Below are 27,801 nucleotides of genomic sequence, written 5' to 3'. Positions count from 1 at the left end.
TCCCAGCATGCACTGTTAATCCCTGCGTCGTCCTTCCGTTTAACCATTGTCTCCCGCGATAAAATTGTCGTTCCTGACAGGGCTGTTGCCGCCGTTTCACTATTAGTTGGTGAGACCTGCAGTGTAGTAAGAGTTGCGCTTCAGAAGGAGGTGTCGAAATCCAGATACAGGGATAAAGAATAAGGTATTGAAGAACACGAACCAAGTCAAACAACGCAAAATAAGACGATTTTAACGAAAGCGAAATTCAAGATTACACGGGCCGAACACCAGTTGCTCACGATGGGTAAATTCGTTTATCTGAAGCGTCAATTCAAAGCAAAATTACCGATCGCTATCAAAAGTTAAAAGTCTATCATCCGTGACAATTATCGAGACGTCATCTCCTTGCCGCATTAAAACCATGAACTGTAACCATCAACTCCAATCAGCCGAAAGTAACAATTGCAGCAGGAGGTACACTCACCGCATCCGACCCATGCCGTGACATTGGAAACATCGATCGTTGTCGCCCGATAGACTTCGCTTCTGGCCATCGCCCTGACAGTAGCTGCAATGCTCCTAAGGGTTCAGAGATAACAAACTTAACGTTACTTTACGATTCGTAAATCGCAAAAACACTAGTTTGCAAGTCAGAAGAACGGAAAAGTGTGGTGTACAACGACAACAGATGGCCACGAAGGCAAATAAGGTATTGCCTTAGTGCGCGCTCACAAACTTGCGGGTGTCGCTAACCTTCACTACTGCAAAACGTTGCTAGCGTATTCTCAAAGGAAAATGTTAGAAGACATTCACGAGAAGTTTTCGAAAGTTTTTGCAGAAAATCAAAGGTGAAGCAAAGTCCGTGTTCGTCTGCCTGCCTCTTTTAGAGCCCAGCTCTTATGCGTCCGTTCCTGTGTTGAGCGTCGGCGTAACAGAGCGAACGAGCGGAGCGAGGGATGAAAGAGCGAACGCGAAGCGCAGCGGAGGATGAAAAGAGAAGATAGCGCGAGGAAGAAAGCGGAGGAGAAGGCTACAGGGAAAGCATGAGGAGGAAGATGGAGGAGGGAGGTATAGCGAAAGCGTGAGAAGAAAAGCGTAGAGCCGCTTCGCGGCGACGGTGGCTACGGGATCGCGCCAGAGTAGCGCGTGTCGTCTGTTCACCGATCCATGGCACGCGGCGAGCGCGTCCTACGATACTATGTATGAAAAAAAAAGGCGCTGCATTGGTGGAGATCTGTTTGCAGCGGCTGCGGTGAATCGCGCCCATGAGTCACCCACGCGCCGTCTTTCGCGACCTTCCGATTAGCTAGGCAGTCGCGCCGCACTTCGCTCCGTTTGCAACGTGCTGCACGAGACAGATTGTTCGCGGCAGTCAATATATCGCGAAATGAAAGCACGTATAGAGAGAGATGCGCTCAAATTTCGCATTAGCCAATAACGTAATCGTCGACGAATGTTTCTTTTTTTTTTTTTCCGACGTGTACATGCCTGTTATTCCCACCTAGACGAATCATACATATGCGTCGCAGCAACCTTTCCTTGTTTATATAGGACGTTAATAACGTGCACAGAGGAGTATAATGACGTTTAGTGGTCCCCGGCACAGAAGTCCGGAAAACGTTTTTGTTCCCTGCCCTGATCAATTTTGATGTTAAATTAAATTAAATAACGAGGCTTTACGTGCCAAAGCCACGATCTGATTATGGGAGACGCCGTGGTAAAGGACCACCTGGGCTTCTTTAACGTGCACCTAAATCTAAGTACCCGCGAGTGTTTTCGCATCTCGTCCCCATCGAAATGCGGCCACCGTGGCCGGGATTCGATCCCGCGACCTCGTGCTTAGCAGCCCAACGCCTATAGCCACCAAGCAACTGCGGCGGGTGACTTCGATGTTACTCACAACTTATGGTACATTCAACCGTTCGCTTTCGAGCGCCTTTTTTGCAGTGCGGTTTACATTCGCGTACATGTTGAAATCGAGTGCTGAGAACACATTCTTCTGGTTGATTTAGAGCGCCTTGCTCCAGCTTGGAGCACTCGGAGGCGCTCTCGTGTTCGAGCTGGGAGCGCGAGGCGCCGAGGGAGAACCTATAGTACGTTCGGCCGGGCCAATCTTTATCTCGCTCGAACCCCAAGAGGGCTACGTATCGCTGCGAACCGAGGAGGAGGAGCACGGTAAGAAGCAGTCGAATGTACACCATTATACAGTAACTATATGGGTGTATGATATGGCCAATGCACGCACACTGCTCTAGCAGCACGGCACCCGGAGGTACCTTGATGCCTCCTTCCTCCACCACCCTCTCCCACACACGATGCCACCGCTATATAATTTTTAAGCGTAGATGCACAAACTACGCAAGTATGCCACAGGAACCAAAAAAATATATTTGCCTGGTTACTGCAACGTGATCGCGATAGCGAGTGAAGTGTGGCTTATTGATTGCCTATTCGATTGGTCATTTCAAAACGTTAATTTTGGCAGCTCTAACGCAGCTTCAGGAATTGAGTTATTTGAATGAGCAGGTCTGGTAGCTGTCGTCTGGCTTCGTTATCACCACTGAAACACGTACGCATGTATACTGGTCGCTCCAAAGTGTTTCGACACCTCTGCTCAGCTTTGGGATTGCGTTACGAGAATGGGCAGGTCTAGACGGTGGCTATACAGCCTGGCTTCATTATCGCCGTCGAAACACGCGTGCGCTCGCAGTAACGAAGAGTTTACTGTCCTGCACGACTTTCGCGAGCATCTTGAAACGGCCAGTCCAACGGCGCTGCGAAGCAGTGCACAGCCGCGCGCAGTGAAGACAGGCGTGCACGAGGCACAAGGACTCACGTATCCGTTTCCGTTGCACGTGGCGCACCGCTTCCGTCCGACGCCGCCGCAGGTGTGGCAAGTCTTGACCGAGGCCGTGTGGGGCACTTCCACCGAGGTCGTCTGGCACTGGAACGGAGTCGGCGAGGGCACCGGCACCTCCCAGGGACCCGGCGCGGGGCCCGCCGACGGACCGTCCACCGGACCCCCTGCATGCCGGACGGAACCACCCAGGCAGTCAATTGGCAGTCTCGCGATTCGTACTGCATCGCTTTCCTTCACCCGAGTAAGTTATAACCCGAGTTGAGAGGCACCCGGATGGTGGCTAGAAACAGTAAGGAGCAACGGCCACCGTACGTTGCCAAGGTAAAGACTGCGGCGCCTCTTGAAGCTCGAGTAACTTCCTGTACCGTAAGCCACGACAACGAGTTATTCCAAAATAAGTTTTTTTTCTTGGGCGAGTTGGATGATATACTGGAGGAAGCAATTGTAGCGAGAATAAAATAAAGAATAGTAAGATAAAGTTGCAGGATACAGGGTACGGAGACGACTCGCGCCGACGGGGTCCCAGCAAGCAGGATTTCGGTTCCCGAGCAGAATTATGTAGGGAGTATTCGCACCACGTCGACTGCGCCGTATTGTTGTCCTGTTCCCAACTTCCACAGTGCTGCTGAGAGATAAGTTGATCGGGATAGTATTAAGCTTCTCACCGTGCTTGCTCTACAACACAATTGCAGCCTCGATGACGGCACCCGCATATACCCTATATATAAACGCAGGCCAGCTTCCGTAGCCTAATCTAAATATCTCTATTACGAGCTTGAAGCCTCATCTGCATGCATTCTTTGTCAAGCCGTTGCAAACGTCTTGATTCTTTTCAAGCCTCTCGTATACGGTGCGTAAGTTCAAAGGCAAACTTTGAAGCGGGCAAAGCGCCCCCACTGACTGACCTGTGTACGGTTCGAAGCACCAGGCTGTCTGCCGCTTCTCAGTGAACGTCTCCAAGGTGTACTGGAAAGCGAATCATATTGTCACTCGACTGCAATGGGTATTCCCATATTTCCCGTGCGATACCTCCCAAGACATTCGCGGTTTTGTTTAGAACGTTACAGCATTCGCTGCAGTGAAAGCGCTCGCAATGTTCTGCCATAACAGCGCTATACGCCAGAAGCGCCACAATTAACGTAATTGGGATTGAGAGAGATAGTGCTAGCAGCGTGCAATGCGCAAGGTTCAAACGACGTCGTCGCACGAGATCAATTCCTGCTTGATCGGAGAACATATGAGGTTAATTGCAATGGCATGCCAATGCAGTGCCAAAATTGGAATGCCAATGAAATGCTTCGGCAGTGCCTCGGAAGACAATCAGAACACTGTGCAAAGAGATTTGGACCAAAAGCACCGTGCCGGTGAACAATAGAGTAAGGTCTATTGCAATTTCTTGGTGCACAACTTCCTGTTTTTTAAACATACTGTTAAATGGAACACGTGAGCGGTGGCGTAGCCAAAAAAAAAAAAAAAGATTTCTAGGGGAGGCACGCATTCGAGCGGAGATGGAAGGCCGAGGGAAGGTGGGGGGAGGGCTGGGCAGGCGGCATGCTAACACAAAAATTTCTTAGTGGGGGAAGGGAGGCAGGCACGTTCCCAGTGTGCACGCTAACCCCTGGCTACGCCACTGCACGTGAGTGTATAGAGCACGCGCGAATTTTTCAAGTGCGGTATCGTGCGGCTTTGCAAGTGGCACAGACGCCTGTCTACACATCTGGGCCGCGAAATCAGTTCTTGCTGAGCGCCTTGCTAACTTCAGCTGGAACCTGCAGCTGGAGTGCGTGCAAGCTAAGTGAGAGCCACTGATTGCAGTTTTTCATTGAAACAGTGCACCGGACTGCACTTCAAGAAGCTTAAAAAAAAACTATCCGCTGCTCTTCTTTCATTTATACACTGATTCAGAGAGAAAAATAAACACATTTATTGAGTACATTTGACATACGGCGGCGGCCGTTATAGTGCCACTGAATAGCAGGTCGATTTCCCCGTTCTGGACAGTGCAGATGCGGATATATTGCCAGATGCTGCCCTGCTACGGGGCTGCCATGCGTCAGGAAGAACAGACTCCTGCAGCTTCCTGCCGCCCAAGCGAACATTCGCGATAAATATATAAGCGATCGATTCCAACGGCGCTGAGAGGCATGCTTCGGCGTGCCTGCTGTGACTCTCGCATTTCGAAGCCGTATAACAAGCTGTCGGGACAACACGAGGCAAGCAGGGCCGGCGCCGTTCCCTCAGAGCCCAATGTTCGCTCCCCGATCGACCGGTGAATCGACCACGGTGTCGTGTAGTGGTTGTACGCCTTATCGGTTCGGTTTGGAGCAATGTTCGCGGGCGTGCCTGCGTTTGTAATTTCGAACTACCGTACAAACGCGCGTAACTACCGCATGGTTATAGGGTGCGTGTGTTTTTTTGATCGTTTTACCATTGGTACGGTTTTAATACGAAAAATACCGTTACGATGCCCGGCGCAAAGCTTGATTATATATCTGCTACACGGCTAAGACAACGTTACCGAGCATCACATCGTTCTTTTCTGCGCGCAGAAACTTTCACTCTATCAAGGGCGCTACTGTGTTTTGTGCGTTGCTAGCACAGAAGATGGTAATATTGAGGGGGTTCACTCTTAAATGCGCGAGCATATGTTACGTTGCCGCTATGCGCTGTGTCTAAAAAAGAAGTCCTCAGAGATAGGCGATCGCATCATCCATCTGACGGCGCTGAACTTACAATGCATACTTCTTGCCGATATAGTTGGTCAACGTTTTTTTTTTTTTTTTTCGTCTGCACTGAACGCGACGGCAACGCCGCCGCACCTTGGTGACGTCAGCGGCACTCACGTGGAAGGCGGACGTGTGGTCGATCTTGGTGATGGCCATGTCTCGCGCACACGCCTTGCCGTAGCAGCAGTGCTTGGCCACGTGCTTGGTTAAGGCTTGCCGGGCCTCTTGCTCCGTCACCTGCGGAGTGCTGCGCCGCCACGTGAGCGCACGCGCGATTACTGTGTTGTTCCGTGCATTCAAGTATAAGCTCCAAGAAACGTTTACGCCCTTTGGAGCGTATCTGTGTCAGAGTCTACACCCTTTGGAGTGTATCCTTGCTAACTTTTACACCCTTTCGGGTGTATCATTGTTAACGTTCATACCGTTTGGAGTGTATCCTTGTTCCGAAACCAATCGTCACCTATCTTGAGCGCCTTTCGTGTCTTTAAAGCTGCGCGCCCGGTCTCTCCAGGTCACGAGTAGCATATGCGCACTGTCAGCGTGACAAAATATTTTTGACAGCAATGTAGCGAGCGCACAGTTTCCAGAAAAGAAAACGCAAACGAGAACAGATGACGATAATTGCTTGGGGACAAGACACGCCCCGCATAGGACGTAAACTTTTCTCGCGGAGTGTGGCGAAGCAGAGAGCACGCACGACTAACCCTCAGGCTTGGATGATGCACTTACGCGACGTATAACCAGGGTCCCTCGTATAGCCATCGCATGCACTAGCTATACACAAATGGTATAGTACATCCCGTATCGATATATCTCGGTGAGCTTGCAGCGTCCCGAAAACTCGAAGCCGTGTGACTTTTTTTAGCGCTCTCTGATAGTGCATATCGATTTTGACAGTGGATTCGATTTCATTCGAAAATCGCGCGCGACCAATATGCGGTGACACCGTGGACAGAGCGAGACAATTAGTTGAGACCTCGTCAAGCTTGTAGACTGTAGACGTATAAGGCTTCGTACCATGGTAGCGGTGCTCGCTTAGGAGTATCCTCTTCTTTGGGCGTCGAGGGCGTGTACGGAGGTGGGACGTCCACTGCGGGGAGAGGGAGAGAAGCAGCCTGTTTAGAGTTGGTATGGAGTTCTTTCGTAACTGTGTTTGCATCCTTCTGTTTTGCTGGGAAAAGGTTTTAGTCCCTGTAGAGGAGGAGGAGGAGGAGGAGGAGGAGGAGGAGGAGGAAAGAAAGGGATAAGGCAGGGATGTTAACCAGAAATGCGTCAGCCAGAGTACAAAAGTAAGACCAAAGCTTCTCTTTTTGTGAATTTCGCGCCTAAGCCCCAGAGACCGCGACATCATCGTGCCGTCGAAGATGTCGCTGCATTTTCGTATATTCGGACCGCTTCTTGTAAACCGAAAGGAGCTAGAATTCGGCAGGACGAGCTTCTGCTTTACATTCGAGCGCAATGAACGTTTGCTTCGCTGGTAAATAAATTACACTGCTCCCAGCACATATGCTGCCAAAATCCGCAACGTCACGCGATGCCTGTGTGGGATAGTCGTCGCGCCGTCGGCATACCCGTCTTTTCCCTCTCTCTCTCTCTCTCTCTCTCTCTCTCTCTCTCTCTCTAACCGAGCCCACAACGAATATTTCAGGCCATATGCAGTGGTAATAAAACGCTCTGTCAATTATTTGTTGTATGGTGCCGAGGAGTCGCATAAGTTTGTTTCCGCTTATTAGACAGACAAAAATTCATTCTTAACAGCCTGCCATCCCCATTTATCAAATGCACACGTTTCCAATTTTTTTGCCACTCGCAGCGCGGAATAACAATAATAAGCGTTTCCTAGATTTCGCACGAGACGCCTGGCTTGCAGTAATCTTTGCCCAAGCAGGCTTTTAAAGGAATACTCAATCAAGAGAAAGTTAAAAGTACTTTTTAGGCTATGTTAGTAAATTACAATCCTGCAGCAGCAAAGCGGCTCCGTCTTATCGTGAAAGGAGCTTTTGTAAACCGCATAAACAAAAAAAAAGAAATCAAAAATAATAACATAAAATAGGACGCGACACCGAAAGACGGATGGCGACTTCTGTTTACAACAAACCAAAAAATCAACCTGGCAAGTTTCGACATTTGTTGCGCCAAAAATGGCGCGAACACAAGAGAGCACTTTGAAATCCGTGACGTCACGCTGACGTGCAAGCGCTGACACTTCGGCGCGAAATTTAAAATAGAAATGAAAGTTTATTCAGTTTTTTTTTTTTCCCTTGAATCTAGTGATCAGCCCCTTCCCGCCGAATGAATTAAAATATAGTTGTGAAATAATACTTTACCGTCCTAAACTGCGACCTAGTGTCGTCTTCTTAGTGACCCTGTGATAATACAGTTCGCGAAAGACATAGCACGTTCGACGGGTCCGTCCCCCCACAACCACAAGCGAGCAAAACGTCGCTCACCGAAGCCGAAGACGCACGGCTCGATCTGCACCACGACCGGCGGCTTGCGCTTGCCGAACTCGACGGGCTCGAAAAAGATGCTCGTCTGGGCCATATTTGTTTTTTTCGCCTCTCCTTTCGCGCCACTTTCGTCGCGGCTGCCGAACTATCCGACTCTGCGCGATACACTCGGTCGATCGCGAGAAAAAAAACGGACGCGTTTTCGCTTCATTTTCCTCCTCTTTTTCGTTCCCCCTTCTATCTATCTTTTTTTTTTTTTTTCCTTCCACCATCTCGAACGGCGAGGCCGCGGCGGCAAAATCGCGGCCCAGAGCGGGGGAGAGAGAGAGAGTGCGCCTTCAAACCAAGCGCGTCCGCGTCGGTCACGTGGTCACGTCGCGTAAACACAAACGAGAAGACGACAGACGAGCTCGAGCGGCGCGCTGTCACCGATGTGTGTGTATACTCGGAAGACACGCCGGGTTAATGAACAAATAAACAAGAATCAACCAGGAGGCGAATACTCCTTACAAGTGCGCCGCTATTGTCCGGCGCCTAACCACCTCATTGTTTCCCGGGCGCGGCGTGATTTCGATAACAAAGGCATCATTTTTCTTCCCTTTTCTCTCTTTTTTTTCTTTTCTCATTTGAAGAAGCCGAGTCACACTGATGCCATATACACCGGAAGCCATTATTAGCGCTGTCGTGGAGGAGGACGAGGTAATACGGTAAATTCGGGTATCCGTTTTCCTCTCTCCTAAAGGACCTTCTGCCGCTTGCTCTCTATAAAGAGAAGTGCGCAACGTTTCCTTTCCTTCGTATTGTTCCGTGCAGTACAGTGCGACCCGCGGCTCTGTCTCCTGAGATAGAGGCAACGGAGAACGCGTTGCAACCTGGTGACGCACCGCTGTACCGGAGTCGTTTGAAATATTCGCCGTATCAGCCACAGTGTTTCAAAGAACCGGCGCAGTGACTGCAGTGAACAGATTTTCGCATCATCCGTAGGTCACTGAGTGAACGTTAATATGTACATGTTCTCCCAGTGATTTCGGAGCGACCAACCCAGGAGTAGGATGGTTCATTACAGTAAAGCTTGACTGGGACTTCGTAAGTGGATGAGTGACACAAATTGTGCGGCGACTTTAGTTACGGAGTCATTGCAGTTACGAAAAAAAAAAACACACATAATAATAAACGCTCATCCTTGTGCGTGTATTTCGTATGGCTATGACAACGGCCCGACATAAACATGCCAATGTGGTTAACAATACGAAGACCAAGACGACGACCAATCACGAAGCGGATTCTCAGGCGCTGACAAATTTACGACAAGCAGTGTCCCGAGCAGGGCGCAACTTCGGGCTACAACTATTGTATAGCAATGCGGGGCTTGTTGTTAGAGGTCACGTGATTATCACGCGGACACACAGACACGGCGCTCTTACAGATCAACACCGAGTGACACGCTGCCTGCACGACTTCGATGGCGGCTAGCTGCCACAGACACTGCACGGAATTAAACGAGACGGCGCGCGGAGGGGCTTCGCACGCGATCTGTGACGCCTCGTAACGGAAGCCCACTTAAAGCGACACTATACCGGTGCTGAGGGAAGCCCTCGGGACCCTTCATTATAGGCGTGGTGCGTCGTGACCTATACGCGCACGTTTACCGCGGCCTCCATTTCTTGTCGCACGTGGCTCTTGCGCGTGCAAGATGGAGAGCGACGACGTCACCCTCGTACCAAGAAGCCTGGGCCATCCGGCACGCGCAAAGCGATGGTACCACCGTCCTTGTAAAGAGATCAGCGGAGACCGAGAGAAAAGTAAAGTTACCTCCTTTATTCCAGTAAAACGCAGACACACACACACGCCAGCGACTTTTACTGCGATGGCAATTATACGGACACTCCAGGCGAATTTTGACCAGCTGGGCTTCTTTGACATGCACGCAAGGCACGCTATCGAATGCGGTCACCGCCAGGAACAAACTTAAAACGAATTTTTAATCTCTCTCTGAACCAAATTTAAAAATAACTTTTCATCTCATTGTCCTTTTCAATGCTTCCTGATCTAGAGTGGGAGGACAATATACAACTGCACGTGCACAATGCCTTCGCTTGCGCAAAGCGGCCCTGACGCAGTAACTAGCGCGTTCAATTTGAAATTGCACGATTCGTACCGTAGTTCGTTCTCAGGTGACAGGTTTGAGTTTGTCTGTCTGTCTGTCTGTCTGTTTGTTTGTTTGTTTGTTTGTCGCTCTGTCCGTGCCGTTCCTAAACAAAGACGTGACAAGCGAACGAACACGATACGGCCGATTCCCTAGCTCGTGACTGATGTTTTCAGTAAAGGGGGGAAAAAAAGAGAGAAAGCCTACAGGGAAAAGCCCTGGCTGCAGGTGCGAAGCGCCAAGCGTAAATACCTGCACGGAACGTGACACGAGCAGACCGCACACAGGTGCGAGCCGGGGGCGTATGTGCCGACGTAACGACGGTTCAACGGCTGCGGGGGCTGCAATACATACGCATCGCAGTTGCGCGCGTGAACGTTGGCGCGAACTTAATTTGGACCGCTGCGCATTAACTGCGCACAGCACGCTCGTAGCTTGAGCCTAGCCGTTTTCACTCACACTTTATATTCTGGTAAAGTAAAACAAATATAATTGATAGCTATGCAGCCACGACGTAAAATGTTTTGTGTTTTTTTAACAGCAAAGGGCCGAGCTATTCCTTTACTGCTCTCTGTTGCCGCAGTCTGCGGGTACTGGAGAAGCTGGGTACGCACGCGTGGCAGTCACGGAACGCTTACAGGTGGCGCAGTTGGTAAGAGGCCGCAGTGATAAGTTGCGCCACACTTACTACCTGACGTCAAGTTATGCGTTCTGCGCACTAGCGGTCTTTCCATTAACCATAAGTTTCATATAAGTTTCATACGTTGACTTAGACGTTGCTATCATTGCTGTTACAATGCTGCTCCTGTCCCGAGGCATCTTGTATGGCAATAAGAGACTGTTGCGCCACTCTTACAGCCACAGGTTACTATGGAATTTAACAAGAGTCAGAGGCTGTCCATTAACAGCACGAAGCTTTGGTGCTCGTTTTCACATGGGCTCATGCATATACGGGTATACACACTAAAAAAGCCTCTTGCTACCAAACTGAATTTGTAAAAAAAAATTAATTATGAGGTTTTACGTGCCAAAACCACGATCTGATTATGAGGCACGCCGTAGTGGGGGACTCCGGAAATTTGGACCGCCTGGGGTTCTTTAACGTGCCCCTAAATCTAAGTACACAGGTGTTTTCGCATTTCGCCCCCATCGAAATGCGGCCGCCGTGGCCGGGATTCTATCACGCGACCTTGTGTTTAGCAGCCCAACACCATAGCCACTAAGCAACCAGGGCGGGTCAAACTGCATTTGTTGTACAGGGTAGAATTAGGAAGGAACAGCGCCAAGTAAGACGATTAAAATGATTCAGGAAGCAAATTACACCATAAACAACAACTACTACTACTACGAAAGAGGTCAGCCGAGATGTCGGCTGGACGGCCAAATGCGACAGAAAATAAGCCACCGTATAATTTCGCTGTTGCCTGTACGATTTCCCCCTGTAGGTTCGGCTCCTCATTCCGGCAGTGTTCACAGCTACAATGCTGTGCGGCTTTGATATCCGTCACGCTAGAAGGGCAACCGTTACTTTGGTTGTGTTTTCGACATCGCATCACCATGTCGATTCCAAAGCCTCACAATGTCAACGCTACGATCGCGGCCTAATATATGCGGTTACTTAAAAGTACGACTAACGGGCAACGCTAGGCCTTTTTTTCTTTTTTGCCCTTTCAAAATTGGCTTCATTTTTCGAAAGTTTGCCGTGCGGCGCAATACGTGTGAGGCGTGTGTTCTGTCGGCAGCGGCAGGCAAGTGGTGGCCCGCGGCCAGCGAACGCGCGGCGAGCGCCGACGCAGTGAGGGAGACTCGGAGCTAACTGCTCCTGATGAAAACCGGGACGAAGACTGAGCCGGCTCGCGGCCGTTTATTACTAAAAAGGACTTCACACGCCAGATGACACCTCCTGATTGGTCCCAGCTCGTCACATGACAGAAGGGGGGTGCGCCATCCAGCTAAACTACTACGAAACACAAATGTATGATAACACAGAGATCTGGCAGGGGGCGACACTATACTACAGCGTGCATGTTATATGTACATGTATAATTTGTTGTGTTCGACGAAGAGCAACCGGTACTTATGGTGCGAACCATAGATCCACAAATGATAATCCGTTTTTTTTTTTCTTTTTCTGCAATGGATAGAGACGCGTCCGTTGGCATCTTACGCTTAACTTGCCCGGTGTCCTTTGTGTTATTTTGCTTCTTAACTATATTGGCAGCCCAATAACGTCAATAGAGAGTTTTAGAATAGGGGCCCCAATATTTTGGGGCCCCAAAGAGCTTTGCGGGTGTTAGCGTTGGGGCACGCAGGAGTGAAGGGTTTTAGAATAGGGCTTTGCGTTTGCGGATAGCGTCTTGCGGTCTTGCGCTGACAACGCCACTACGGCGTCTAAGAAAAACTATTAGAAATAATTAAATAAAATATACCACTTTATGATAGGAATAGTAATTTTGACTTGCGTGTATTCGCGTTTAATTGCAATTTATAGGTTATTCTTCAAGCAGGAAACAATTAGTTGCGCTTAGTTTTGAGCAACAAAACCAACTTTACGTGCCTTCACCAGCCAAGCTTAGCCGTGTTAGGCCTACGAGCCATAAAATCCACACGCGAATTCGGAATCAGCGGCGTCTAATGAATCAATCTTCATAACACACGCTAGTTGAGAGAAAGCGATAATCCCAGTCACTTCTCCTAGCTTGCGAACTTGACGCGTTACCGCGAATCACACCCAGTTTGGTGCTAGGTTAGAGCCGTCGCTTCGATGGGCGCCGCCATGTTTGTTGAAGCAAAGCTTTCGGGACCGGTATTTGCGCTCCCGCTAAATCGGTGAAAAACCGTTCCCAACTCAAAACCCAAACGCAGTTTGCGTCTCGCGCATACGCAGTGGCTTCGACGCTATTTCTTTGGGGCCCCTATTCTAAAACTCTCTAATGTACATTGTTGCGATTCGCCTGCGACACGTGGTTTTGCCGGCGCGACTGCGGCGGGGCGGCAGACATTTTTGGCCCGATCGTCGTCGCCGCAACACTCATCGCCAGGTGTTTCCAGGCGCGACTGCGGCGATGCGACCGCCTAGGGATCATCCTCGCATTCCAGTCATTGTGCCCGAAACAGGCGATGCCAAAGCAGGGATCTCATTCCAGTCATTGTGCCCGAAACAGGCGATGCCAAAGCAGGGATCTCGTTCCAGTCATTGTGCCCGAAACAGGCGATGCCAAAGCAGGGACCATCCTCTCATTACAGTCATTGTGTCCGACCGGCAGCGCCACGACAGGGTGCTACGAGATCGTGCTCGACATGGTGCTACGGCATCGCTACGACAGTGTGCGTCACCATTAGCCCATTGTACATTCACGTGCTCGTCTTTTGAGGGGTTCCTTCTTGCCCTCAACTGCGAGAGTATAAAAACAGCTGCCCCCGGACGCCAAAAGGAGGGCTCCGATTTCTTCTGTTGAGTGAAGTGCTCTCCCGTCTCTCTACTTCGGTCAACCTGACCGCCAACTCTTTGCGATGTTAAAATAAACAAGTTGTTTCGTTGTTACCAGTCGACTCATGCTTTGCCGGGACCTTCGGATGCTTCCAGTTGTACCCCAGGCCGCCAGGCCAACGCTACCCTTGGGGCTTGCGACCCAGGTACAACCACGGGCGTCAGCGCCGAGTTCCCAACAGATCGTACCAGCGGTCGGATCCAAACATCTGGTTGCCAGCGGTGAGATCGCCTCCGACTTCAAACAACGGTCTGCCAGCGGTGAGATCGCGACAACGGAGGCCAGCAGCGAAGAGATGCAGTTGACTGTATGCTGAGCAGCTCAACGACGATCCGGGAGCAGTGCAACGAGCCCTGTGTGACGACTGGTTGCCTGCAGCGGAACGACTGCGCGGAATTCCTGCCTGCGAGGTTTGGTGAGTGCGGGACTTTCTTCTTCTGAGCTTTGCCAGGCTTTTGTTAGTGTTAGAAACAGAGCTGGTAATTGTGGTTGTCGTTGCTGCCGGGTTAGTTTGCGGCAAGACAATAGTAAGCAGTAGAGAAAGCAGCATTCAGAGCAGCCATGGATTTGAAGTCGTTGCGCAAACCGAAATTGTTGGAGCTTGCAAGAGAGTTGGGTCTGGATGTCTCGGACAAACTCAGAAAACCAGAACTGCTAAAGGCTATTCTTGAGTTAGAGGCTGAGGATGACGAGCTGTCGGAATGCCTTGAGACTATTGAGGAGAGGTCAAAAAGACAGGAGCGCGAACTTAAAGAGCAAAAAGAGAAACAGGAGCGCGAACTTAAAGAGCAAAAAGAGAAACAGGAGCGCGAACTTAAAGAGCAGAAAGAAAAAGAAGAGCGTGACCGTCAACACGCTTTGGAAATGAAGCGTCTTGAGGTAGAGATGGAACGCGCTCGTAATGGAAGTCAGGCACACGGTGCAGGAGAACGAGTATTGTTCAAAATGACTGACCTGATGCGGCCGTTTAAGCTTGGAGAGGACATTGGTTTGTTCCTGGTTAACTTTGAGCGAACGTGCGAGAAGCAGGGGTTCTCTCGGGAAACGTGGCCACAGCGCTTGCTCACTTTGTTACCCGGCGAGGCGGCCGACGTAGTCGCTCGCTTGGATAGAGAGGAGGCAGAGGATTTCGACACAGTGAAATCGAGTCTTCTAAAAAAGTACCGGCTGTCTGCGGAGGCGTTCCGTCGGAAGTTTCGGGAAAATGAGAAAGGCAGAAGTGAGTCATATACAGAGTTTGCGTATAGGCTTATGTCGAACATGCAGGAGTGGCTCAAAGAAGAGAAAGCGTTTGGTGACCACGATAAAGTTCTGCAGTGTTTCGGGCTAGAACAGTTTTATAGTCGGTTACCGGAGAACGTGCGATACTGGGTCTTGGATAGGCCAGACGTGAGTACGGTGGCTAGAGCCGCTGAGCTAGCCGAGGAGTTTGTGACGCGTCGGGCTCGCGGAGCTAAGGACGGTCAAAAGGGTGAATTTGGCTCGAAGTTTGAGAGGCCGAAGTTCACACCCATGAGATTAAAGGGGGACACGCGTAGTGCGGATGCGAGTGAAAGCAGTCCGACCAGACGTAAAGAGACGGCGGCAGCCAAACGCAGAAAGCGGTTCGAGATGAGGCGAGCGGGCGTTTGTTATACGTGCCAGAAGCCGGGTCACTTTTCGGCGCAGTGTCCGGAAACAACACCAAAAGTTGTGTTTTTTTCAATAGGCAGCACGGACGAGAACATGAAGCTTCTCGAGCCTTACATGCGAGACCTCCTCGTGAACGGGAAAGAGTGCCGAGTGCTTCGCGATTCCGCAGCGACGATGGATGTAGTTCACCCGTCTTACGTAGAACCCCATATGTTCACGGGCGAGTGCGCATGGATCAAGCAAGCCGTGGAAGCTCATAGCGTGTGTCTGCCAGTAGCAAAGGTGCTTATTGAAGGACCTTTCGGAGCGCTTGAGACAGAGGCGGCAGTGTCATCTATGCTGCCACCCCAGTACCCGTACTTATTTTCAAACAGGTCCGATCACCTCCTGCGCGAGAAGGGGCTTTTGTTTGGTGAAGCTAGTGTTCAGGCCTTAACCAGATCGAAGGTTCGGGAGCTCGCTGCAAAGGCGGTAGTTGCGGGGCCGACGTTATCAAACAACGAAAAAGGGTCAGAGGCGCAGCAAGCTGATATTCAGAGCACGCCCGAACTGAATAAAATTGAGTCTGTAGCGTTGAAGGCGCCAGATACTGGAGAGGAAAATCCCGATTCGGGAAAGTTAGAAGAGCTATCTACTGATTTGCTCATCGCGCCTACGTCAGACGGACTTGATAGGTTGCTAAAAGTCAGCCGGTCGGCTTTGATAGCCGAGCAAAAAAAGGATGGCAGCCTGGAAAACGTGCGCTGCAATGTCAAAGAAGGGATCGCCAGGAAAACTGCGCGTTTTGTGGAAAGAGGTGGAGTCCTGTACCGGAAGTATCTAGACCGCAGAGGAGTGGAGTTCGATCAGCTGATCGTGCCTCAATGCTATCGTCAGGATCTGTTGCGCTTGTCACACGGGGGTTCGTGGTCCGGACACCTAGGAGTTAAGAAAACTAAGGACCGTCTCTTGCAAGAGTACTATTGGCCAGGGTGTTTTCGGGACGCAGACCATTTCGTGAGGACATGTGACACTTGTCAGCGGGTGGGCAAACCAGGGGACAAATCGAGGGCGCCGTTGAAATTGGTACCTATCATTACGGAGCCTTTTAGACGGCTCGTTATTGATACAGTGGGACCTCTGCCGGTAACAGCCACGGGGTACAGACACATTTTGACTGTGATCTGCCCAGCGACAAAGTTCCCTGAAGCAGTGCCGCTTAAAGAACTCAGCTCAGTTGAGATAGTTAATGCACTACTGTCCATATTTGCGCGAGTTGGTTTCCCTGCGGAAATCCAATCAGATCAGGGCACAGTGTTTACTAGCGCTTTGACGACAACTTTTCTCGAAAGGTGTGGGGTAAAGCTGTTACACAGCTCAGTGTACCACCCACAGTCGAATTCCGTTGAGAAGCTCCACTCCGTCATGAAGCGCGTGTTGAGAGCCTTGTGTTTTGAACATCAAACTGACTGGGAGCTGTGTCTGCCTGGGGTGATGTTTGCTTTAAGGACCGCGCCGCATGCGGCTACGGGGTTTTCGCCAGCTGAACTGGTGTACGGTCGCTCGCTTCGATCTCCGCTTCGCATGCTTCGAGAATCATGGGAAGGTAGGGGCGACGACCCAGTCGTGGTGGAGTACGTGCTTAAGCTCCTCGAACGCTTAAGAAGGGCACAGGAGTTGTCAGGTGAAGCAATGACAAAGGCCCAGCAGAGGGCCAAGGTTTATTATGATCGGACAGCCAGGGCCCGTCGTTTTGAGGTTGGCGATGAGGTCATGATATTGCGCACATCGCTAAACAACAAACTAGACGTGCAGTGGGAGGGCCCAGCACGAATTGTTCAGAAACTGTCGGACGTTAACTACGTGGTAAGTCTGCCAGGAAAGCGGAAAGCACAGCAAGTTTACCACTGTAATCTGCTCAAACCTTATAGACAAAGGGAAGCAGTGGTGTGCATGATGGTAAACGTTCCTGAAGAGCTTCCGGTCGAGCTTCCGGGACTAGGCTCAGTGACGAACAGGGAAGACACCGGTCAAGTCATTAGTGACCTTATCAGTAAAGCACCGCTGTCGCCCGAGCAGAAAACCGAACTACACCAGCTATTACAAGAGTTTCAAGGTCTGTTCTCTGAGAGGCCTGGTAGGACTTCGGTACTTACTCATGATATAGAACTTACCTCCCCAGAGCCAGTACGATCCAAGGCGTATCGGGTGTCACCCCGCCAGAGCGATATTATGGAGGCTGAGGTAAAGAAAATGCTACAGCTCGGTGTTATTGAGGCAGGTGAGAGTGATTATACCTCCCCTTTGATTTTAGTTGAGGTACCGGGCAAGGAACCTCGTCCTTGCGTCGACTACCGCAGGCTTAATTCCATCACTAAGGATCAAATCTATCCGATCCCTAACATCGAGGAGCGCCTTGAGAAAGTTAGTAGCGCTCAGTTTATTTCCACCCTAGATCTTGTCAGGGGTTATTGGCAGGTTCCACTTACAGAAGAGGCTAGTCGGTATGCGGCGTTCATTTCACCAATGGGAACATTCCGTCCTAAAGTGTTGAGTTTTGGTTTGAAGAACGCGCCATACTGTTTTTCAAGTCTCATGGATAAAGTGTTGCGGGGACAGCAAGAATTCGCTTTACCGTATCTAGACGACGTAGCGATATTCTCCGCATCCTGGTCTGAGCATATGACACACTTGCGGGCAGTGCTAACCCGCCTGCGCGAAGCAGGCTTGACAGTAAAGGCTCCTAAGTGCCAGTTAGCACAGGCCGAGGTTGTCTACCTCGGTCACGTGATTGGTCAGGGTCGTCGCCGCCCCTCTGAAATAAAAGTGGCCGCTGTGCGAGACTTTCCGCAACCGCGCACCAAGACCGATATTCGGTCGTTCTTGGGTGTCGCCGGCTACTATCAGAGGTACATCCCTAGGTACTCTGATATCGCGGCTCCCCTAACGGATGCTCTAAGAAAAACAGAGCCTCAAACAGTCGTCTGGGACGAGACAAAGGAAAGAGCTTTTAGCGCCCTAAAGAGTGCCCTAACAAGCCAGCCTGTGCTACGATCGCCAGACTATACAAAAGGGTTCATTGTTCAGTGCGATGCTAGTGAGCGAGGCATGGGCGTTGTAATGTGCCAACGGGAAAATGGAGAAGTAGAACACCCCGTCCTGTATGCTAGTCGTAAGCTGACCAGTCGTGAGCAGGCGTATAGCGCCACCGAGAAAGAGTGTGCGTGTCTCGTGTGGGCCGTTCAGAAATTGTCATGCTATCTAGCCGGCTCGAGGTTTATCATTGAGACGGATCACTGCCCTCTCCAATGGCTGCAGACCATCTCTCCCAAAAATGGCCGCCTCCTGCGCTGGAGCCTCGCTTTACAACAATATTCCTTTGAGGTGCGTTACAAAAAGGGGAGTCTCAACGGTAACGCCGATGGCTTAAGTCGAAGCCCCTAACGTAGGAATCAGCCTCAAAATTGTTTGTTACTGATGTTTTTCTTCCTGAGGCAGGATTTTTTTTAACATATTGCTTTTGTTTAGTGTTTCAAAGTGATGATATGCTTTCTAGTGCAATTTTTCAATTTGTGGACGCGTTCTGAGTGATGCTAGACTACTGTAAGGAACTAGGCAGTGGTATAAAAAGGGGAAAGAGCCTGGCAGGGCTTAGTGAGGGTTGTGCCGTGCTTGCTGACTGAGCGGTTGAGTTTCAGCGTAGTTCTAACGCTTGCCGGGAACGAGAACAAAAATGTGAACTCTCCCGAAGTCACTTTGCAGTGTCCCGTGCGAACCTGAACGAGAGAACGAGGCCTTCTCTGTGCGCTGCGCTCAAGAAACGTCGAGGGACGCCCGACTTCGGTTATGTGCATCATCGAGCGACATCCCTCCGGACAGCGGATGCAGTCCCCTGTCCATCGGGATCTCCTTCCCCCGGCGGGGCGGTCTGTTGCGATTCGCCTGCGACACGTGGTTTTGCCGGCGCGACTGCGGCGGGGCGGCAGACATTTTTGGCCCGATCGTCGTCGCCGCAACACTCATCGCCAGGTGTTTCCAGGCGCGACTGCGGCGATGCGACCGCCTAGGGATCATCCTCGCATTCCAGTCATTGTGCCCGAAACAGGCGATGCCAAAGCAGGGATCTCATTCCAGTCATTGTGCCCGAAACAGGCGATGCCAAAGCAGGGATCTCGTTCCAGTCATTGTGCCCGAAACAGGCGATGCCAAAGCAGGGACCATCCTCTCATTACAGTCATTGTGTCCGACCGGCAGCGCCACGACAGGGTGCTACGAGATCGTGCTCGACATGGTGCTACGGCATCGCTACGACAGTGTGCGTCACCATTAGCCCATTGTACATTCACGTGCTCGTCTTTTGAGGGGTTCCTTCTTGCCCTCAACTGCGAGAGTATAAAAACAGCTGCCCCCGGACGCCAAAAGGAGGGCTCCGATTTCTTCTGTTGAGTGAAGTGCTCTCCCGTCTCTCTACTTCGGTCAACCTGACCGCCAACTCTTTGCGATGTTAAAATAAACAAGTTGTTTCGTTGTTACCAGTCGACTCATGCTTTGCCGGGACTTTCGGATGCTTCCAGTTGTACCCCAGGCCGCCAGGCCAACGCTACCCTTGGGGCTTGCGACCCAGGTACAACCACGGGCGTCAGCGCCGAGTTCCCAACAGATCGTACCAGCGGTCGGATCCAAACAACATGAACCAACTATAATAGAAACAAGCATGTCGCGTATACCGACGTACCGGCGTCGAAGGAGGCCTGCTCGTAGCCGTCCACTTTATCCATGAGCTCGAGCGGGGGCGCCGAAGGCTCTGGCTCGTCGTCCATCGCGAACGATGCATGAGACCCTGCGAACAACGAGAACGAGCCGATGAGTGAGAAGACATTGAGGGCATCATCATACTCACCAGCGGGGCGGTAAAACACAGAGAGAGAGAGAGAGAGAGATCAGCGACAGCTGGCGACCATGTGTGCAATATAGGTATGCATTCAAGAGAGAGCAAACACGACCAGCGTTGAGTTCGGGTCATGAGTTACTTCATAAACATACGAAGTAAATAAAATCTAGATATGCAAATAAAATAAAATAAAAATATAAGCGCCTCTGATCGTCAAACGCGTAAAATGCAAGTGCAACCATGCCTGGAGGGAAGGTACTCGCATTTGCGCTCGAAGCGTCATCCAGATTGCCCAACTTGTCGGTAAATTCTACAGCCTTGGCGGTACGTGAACGAATGCAGACTTGATATTTGTACGAAACTGTCTTTTGATGTGGAAGCGTCAAATGTCCCATTGAGCGAGAAAGCCGGCGTCTGTAGCAGCGAAACGGCACCTAAATTCTCATTGGCTGCAACGCTACGTCACGAGTGCGCCTCGACGGAGTTCCCATTGGCTGAGACGCCACGTCACCCTCGCTCTCGGAAGCATGTCTTTTCCGCGCGTTCCTTGTCCGCGCAAGCTCTCGCCTGCGTTCTAACTGCGCCTCGGTAAAGCCAAATCAAAACGCGCCAAGCGACTCCACACGCTCGCTCGCCCGCGAGGAGTTCGTAACTCGAAGGACCACTCAACGGCGTTCAATTGGACTTTTTTTTTAGCGACTTACGCGTTTCTTTCATCGTGCGGTCATTCGTAGGGGCGACATGTTGAGCGAGATGCAGAAGTGTAAACTTCAGTGATAATGTGCCATGGTCCGATGACAACGTTATTGCGCCGCAAGAAATAGTGGCTATCAACAAATGCCGTATCATATTGATTTCGTCGGTCATTTTCTAGGATACAGTTGCCAGCGTACGCCGATTGACCAAACCAGCGGAAGCGGCAAAAGAAATTTCATCGGTCGAAGTTGTCTAAGCGGTATTTTACCGTTGCGTTGCTGTCTGTCGATTGCACTGACTGGATCGGAAGCGAGAACGTCAACGAACGCCTGTCGCAACAGGAGGAATCCTATCAAACGTTACATTAAACGGATTTAAACGCAAATCCAGAAGTAATCCATGTATATAATATGATCCTATACATTTTAGTGTCCAGTACGACTGCCAGGCGGACGAGCGAGGCCGCCAAACTGACCAACTGAAAAGCGCGGCTTATGGACTCAACCGAAGCGAAACTTCAATGTTTGTATACGTTTGTATACGTGCAGCAACGACAACAAGCGAGTATTATGTCTGCATTACGAGGGGCGCCATTTAGAATGTCGTGCGTCAAGATGCGCGGCTTGTCCGGTTGTCATCAGAGGCGACATTTACCAATCCGGTTCCGGCCGGAAGTGAGCTCCCAGCTCAAATCACATAAAAGGGCGAATTACAGGGCGCGTTTTACAGGCAATTTTATTTGCGTGCAACAGAATCGGTGTCGGCCTATCGCACTCGGAAGTTGGCGTTGCACGAACAACTTTCGAGCAATGAGATGCTAAATCTCCTGTCCTCTTACTAGGCATCGCCCCCTTCGTAACCGAAGAATCGTTGTGCAAAGTGACATCCCGTTTCCACTTCAACCGTGGCAGTGGTAAAAATTATACTTCTCGTGAAACCTCGGGACGTGCTCGCGGAATGGCGTCCCCAGGCGCGATTCGATTAGTATGGTCTTTCATTATTTGAGTGAGCAAGAGTGTGAGAGCGATCTGTTTTAGTATGGATTAGTTTGGCTTCAAGTCCAGAAGCTACGCGTGTTCTATGAGAGACGCAGCGGTGGAGTGCTTTGGATAAATTTTGATCATGTGTGGTGGCTCTTCGCCCCCACCTCGATGCTACCGATGCGACCAGATATCGACTTCATTGTCAACGCAGAATGACCTAGCTGAGTCACCGCAAAGGGTAGTTGCGCATGTATTGTCACGACCGTAATCCGAACGTAGCCCTGGAGAACGAACAGAAAGCGAGATTCCAAGTGCTTAGACAAGACGTTCGATACGACAGAGTCGATAGAAATTGAGACAGGTGGCGACAACGTGTTGCCCCTTTTAGAGCGCAGCTTTTAGGCGCCCGTTCCTGCGTTGAGGGTCGGTGTCCTCGGCGTAGCCGGGATCGAGCACAGCGAAGGATGAAAGCGCGAACGCGGAGCGCAGCGCGGGATGAAAGAAGGCGAGAGCGCGAGGAGGAAAGCGGAGGAGGAATGTTCAGCGGAGCCATGGGGCGGAAAGAACTGAAGAGGAGGGTGTGGCGAAAGCGTGTGTAGAAAAACGCAGTGGCGCGCAAGACAGGCTCCGCGCGGCGACGACCGCTACGAGATGGCGCCAGAGTGGCACGCCGTCGTCTGTTCACCGATGACGCCATCGATAAGGTATGCGGCGAGCACGTCCACCGATACCATATATGGAAACAAAGCGCTGCATGAGCGGAAGTCTGTCTGCGGCGGCTACTGTGAATCGCGCCCACGCGTCACCCACGCGGTGCATCTCGCAATCTACCGGTTAGCGACGCAGTCGCACCACACTTCGCTCCGTTTGCGACGCGACGTGGCGCACGAGACAGATTGTCCTCGCCAGCCAACATATCGCTAAATGAAAACACGTTTAGAGCTGCGCACAAATATCGTATTAGGGAGTGCCGTAATAGTCGGTGAATTTTTAACGCGCCTGTGTCGTTTGCTGTGGCATTCGACGTCTAACATATTGCTCTGCGCGCGTAGCCAGCTGCCCGCTCATGTGGCACATTACTTGCGACGATTTTACCGACAGTTGACGCTTCGGGACCAACCAATAGCTTGTTTCTTGACAGAAATTCTACTTGCTACATTTGTTATCTTTGCTACATTTTAACAGGATCAAGCGATCAGTTGAATTAACTAACGTGATATAAATGAAAGTCCACTTGTCCCTTCAGCGCGATAAGATCAGCGTTTCAGCCATGTCAGATAAGGGTGCGGAATAGAGCGTCACCACGAGGTAAATCTTTCCATCGCTCAAAACGGATGCATATTCTTCTCCTGATTCTCCCGTGTATCACTACTGCTGTATTGTTAATAAAGAATGATTGATTGATCGATTTATTAATTACTCGATTGACTGAAAACGGAACGGGTGTAACGCATTACCGTATTTCCGCATTACCGTAAGACTAACACCGAAACACGGCATTGCTAAACGTCTCTAAAGACGCCACGATACGCTCTGAGCATTTTCTGCGTTTAACTACCACCGAAAGTTGGGTGCCATGGACAAGAATAGATGCGTTACTTTAAAGACCACTCATCATCTGCTGTTTTAAGTTTCCAACATCTTTTTTTTTTCTTCGCTGTCAAACATTCCACGTGACAGCTTACAAAAAAGCAGTGAAAAAAGAAAGACGTTTGGTGACCCATACGGAAACGTAAACCGTCGCTGTAGTTCCGGCAGTAATAGTTACGCATTTTCTACACAAAACGGCCGTTATAAATGACACATTCGTTGTGCTAAGACAACTGCTAAAAGAAACGTTTTTCTTCTTTTTTTCTTTTCTTTTTTTTTTTTAGCGACGCCAGATGTTGCTCGAGCAGTTTCGCCGCTTATCTTGGCACGTCTGGAGATGTGCAGAAGCAAACGTGAACGTTAAACTGAAGCGTTTTTACCACGTTTGTAAAAAGGTGTTACACAAACTTAAACACACGTTTCCCCACGTGGTGAAGAGAGCATACACCGGGACAGGATATATGGAAAGAGCACAGATGCATCTTTTGACGGACGCAAAGAGGCACGTCTGTCGTGTTTGTGTATCACTTGTCTCGTCCTCCGCGCTCGACCTGCTAAACAAAAACCAACTAGCGCAACTTCAAAGGCACGCGTAGTTAAGGGGATGCCCTGTAGTTAAGGGGAGGCCCTTATACAACGGATTCAACTCCGATTTCCATATTCTAATGCATGTTAAACGCAGAAGTGCTGTAAACCTACAGAAAACCGCGGAACCGCTTTGTATTATAACTTATTTCACGTAAGAGAGAATGCGAATTTCACCGACAGGAAGCAGAAAGACAGGATCTCGTAGTCACAAAGTTTTAACAAAGTAACTGAAGAACGGAGTTTGCAAATTCGTAACTCAACACCAAAAGCAGACACCTGAGTTACAAGAACTGTGTCTGTTACAGCATCTGAAGCGGACCAACTTTATACACGTATTGACAACGTGGAACTGTTGTGATGTTTACGAAGATGTTTGCGAAAGTTCTACTCGCGTACAGTAGATTCCTGTTAAGAGTAACACAGGTTAGTCACATCTTCGGATATCACGAGCGACGTGCAAATGCTTGGTTGGTTTCCCACTGACCCCACAATAACAATATCTTTTTTTTTTTTTAAAGAAAAATAAACACGAGCCGTCCATTTGGTTGCGCAGAAGTTCCGTGGCCTTCACCACGCTTTGTCATACGACTCAGCGAGGAGTCCGGAACGACCTCTCGTACAGATAAAAGCAAATTGTGTTTCTGCGGACGTAAACTATACGCCAGTGTCAACGACGACGTGAAAACGAGCAGAGCTGACACTACGGCTTCGACGTGCATCTGCAAGTTGGTAACGATGGTGAAGACTCTGCCGATGAATCGTAAACTTGATACTTTCTTAATTTTGCGATTTTCTATAAATTTTCTTTAAAGAATGATGGCCTAAATTCAAAATCTACTTGCTACAGTCGGTGGACATTAGTTTCTATCTTTTTTTCCCCTTTATTTGCAACAAAGCTGATCAAATTCTGTGCATAACATTCCGAGCAATATGATTTTTCTGTTACCACATATTTAGATAGGAGCAACTGAGGTTAAGCTTCCGTTAAGCACACGGGAGGCACAGAAGGGACGGAACCAAGTGCCTAGTGGTGCAGCCAAGTGTTCACCCGAAAAAAAAAAGCACTTGCGCTTTGAAATGGTTCTTCGAAAACGGTGTCTGCTGCAAGCGACTGAAAATCGCTGAAGATGTGTCTGTAGAAACTGCTCGTACAATGTCAAATGACGTCGCAGTATGTAAGGGACACCTCAGACACCGCGTCCGACTCCGACGTCCCGTGTGTTTATCGCGCATCTTGTCCATGAACTGTGTCGTCAAATAAAAAAGTGAAGCAGTACGATGACGTGCGGTGGGGACTTCTTAGGCGTTAAATGCTTTAATTCTACGAGCCAGCACTATCGAATGCTGAGCTCAAGAGAAGCTTGGCATTCGCCCAGGCCCATTTCGCAAGTGTTTCAAAATGTGTCGTTTCCTCCTCCTCCTTGTTTTTCCCCCCTTCTTATTCTATACGTGAAACTTAGACATGAAGCAAGCGAGATACGCAGTACGCCGATCTCACCAATGCAATCAAGTGAAAACAGAACACAAGAAAAAGTGCCAGACACACGCATGCACGCTGACACGCTCTCGTGAGGTTCAAAACAACAGGGACCACGGGACAAGGCACCCTATGCTATGCTTCCTTCTCTGCGTGAGTATGCGTTCGTGTGGCCCTCGCAGTATGCCGCTAGGTAAGCGGCAGCTAATCAACAAGCCCGTATGAAGGACATTTCGGACGTTCTCGACGAATGCCGCGCAATAAAATCGAACGTTAGTTAAAGAGAAAAAAAAAAGGTGGGGGCGAGCAATAACGAAGAACACGGGGGACAAGCAGCATGCAGCAATGCTTCACCTTTGAAGCTGGCCCTTTTGTAGCTGGACGTTGAGGACGCAACGCTGAGCTCACGATTGAGCACACGCCGCGTGCAGGGCGGCGGACGCTTGCAGCTTGTCTTCGTACTCCGCATCGTTAATTGACGGGCACGATGTATCCCACTATATAATACACAGATTAAAGACTGCGGGCAGTTGTCTGTCTCCTCGCTCAGGACACAGCAAACCGAAACGACTTCTGACCGTATGGCACGCCGAACAGCTCACAGAAGGTTCTCGTATGCGACCACTCAAAGTCAAATCTGCTTTAAGATCGTCACCGGCTCTTCCAGCCTGTACGAATGTTCAACGAACGGCGAAGGAGTTGCAAATTTTCGAGGTGTGTAGCGGGAGACGCGCCTACATTGCAAAAAAAAAGAGGGGGGGGGAACTTATGAACAGAGACACGTCACAGATTCTGCGCTGCGGTCGCTCGTTCCAGATGGAACAGTGGGACGACGCTTCAGGAGAAATAAATCAATGGTTCTCCGGGCCAAGACCACAAGCTGACTGCTCACTGTGGCAACGTAGAGCCTCAACCGGAATGAATCCACAAACTCTGTGCTCCTGGAGAGAGGAGATTCGGAAAGTCCTCCACAGAATTCTCAATCGTTCGTCCCTGGTGCCTGGTGCGACGCAAGTTTGTCATCACGGCATCGCTTGCCAGCTCCCGCGAAAGACAAAGGACCCTCTTGATAGCGCGGCACACCCTCTGGCCCGTTTGAGCGTTCGCTATCGCTTCGTTCCCTGGGCGGTATTTATATCGCCAAGGAGCGTAGACGTCGCTCAAGCCTTGGCGACGAGAGACAAGGAACTTCTCTTGATTGCTTGCGTAGTGCTGTGGTTCTTTGAACGATCCGTCTCAACCTTTACGACGGCGTGAGAAGCTCTTGGGTACAGGGGAAGACGTCAATTTCACCGACTTAGACAAAAGAGCTCGCTGATTGTGTGCCGACGAGTTCTTGCTTTGTCTTTTTGTGCCTCTGCTACCGCGGTGTCACGACCTGGCGGCAGTCCTCTTGTACAAGAGGCGCTATTCTACAATGCGCTACAGAAGTATCACTTCTGCAACGCCAAACGATACCTTGATATTCGCCAGCAGAACACGGTGTCAAAGTACTTGCAGACAGCAATGTTTGTCACTAGCATCACTTCACTCGTGTCACGTGAATCAACGGCAGGTCATTCGATGCTTCTCGCACTATCTCAGTGTACACTTGTTTCTAGTGATGCGTCGTGTACTTCTATAAGACACAGCAATGGTCACCTGATAATGAAGCGCGAGCACTCACTGTTACTTGGAACACCTGCACTTTTGCGCGATTCCGATCCAAACACGTACACGCAGGTCATCCAGCTTTATAGTTGTGAATGACCAGCAGCGAGGCGCTCCTTGTCACTGTCCACGTGACGACCAGCACAAGTAGGTCCACGACACTGAACTGGCACGCCCTTTCACCGGCTTTACAACGGGTCAAAGCTTGGGCAACAGTCTCTCCTCGCGTCTTCGAAGTGGCATCAGAAAGGAGCGATCACTATTCCTCGAAGTTCTGTGTACCGCTCCCTCGACGAGCTCGGGCACTCGGACGGTTTGCCTTGTCAACTTCTAAGGTTCCGGATAGCCTCTGCAATCATCAACCTCTCAGAGAGTTGGTGACCGAACGCTAAATCTAAGACAAGGTCACGAAGACTCGTTCCTCTTACGCGCGTCTTCGAGGTGGCGGTACCATGAGAAGGAATCACCGTTTCAATCACGTCTACACACCGCTTCAGCGATCAGTCCCACCGTCGTCTCCTGTGGTTTTGGGACTCGCGGTCTCGGCGTCAAACGCTCGACGACTCGGCTTTCCAGCGAGTGGCGCACTGGAGGGACCCTCGTCGTCGGGCTCTTGAACGCCGTGTGTGGCGGCGGATGCGAAGAAGAAATATGTGGTGC

The 27,801-nt window shown here is 50.3% G+C and overlaps 1 protein-coding gene across 2 annotated transcripts in view; it reads right to left on the bottom strand.

The window, feature by feature from the left end:
- LOC142585222 (protein SSUH2 homolog) overlaps window positions 1-27,801 on the bottom strand; it is an 86,141-nt gene that overhangs the window by 26,100 nt on the left and 32,240 nt on the right. Inside the window, exons 1-7 of one of the 2 annotated variants that reach the window (XM_075695810.1) lie at window positions 25,846-27,788; window positions 20,002-20,106; window positions 6,586-6,658; window positions 5,686-5,815; window positions 3,748-3,808; window positions 2,819-3,006; window positions 467-561 (exon numbers count right to left, since the gene is read on the bottom strand). In XM_075695810.1, coding sequence (XP_075551925.1) covers window positions 467-561; window positions 2,819-3,006; window positions 3,748-3,808; window positions 5,686-5,815; window positions 6,586-6,658; window positions 20,002-20,106; window positions 25,846-25,960 — 767 coding nt within the window. In that variant the 5' untranslated portion in view covers window positions 25,961-27,788. Of the gene's footprint in view, window positions 1-466; window positions 562-2,818; window positions 3,007-3,747; window positions 3,809-5,685; window positions 5,816-6,585; window positions 6,659-20,001; window positions 20,107-25,845; window positions 27,789-27,801 lie in introns of those variants that run through there. The other variant, XM_075695809.1, reaches the window with a different exon arrangement.

Source organism: Dermacentor variabilis, chromosome 6 (genome assembly GCF_050947875.1).
Source record: "Dermacentor variabilis isolate Ectoservices chromosome 6, ASM5094787v1, whole genome shotgun sequence".
NCBI lineage: Eukaryota > Metazoa > Arthropoda > Arachnida > Ixodida > Ixodidae > Dermacentor > Dermacentor variabilis.
The sequence above is the reverse complement of the archived record's forward strand: the minus strand, read 5'-3'. Positions and strand labels throughout refer to the sequence as shown.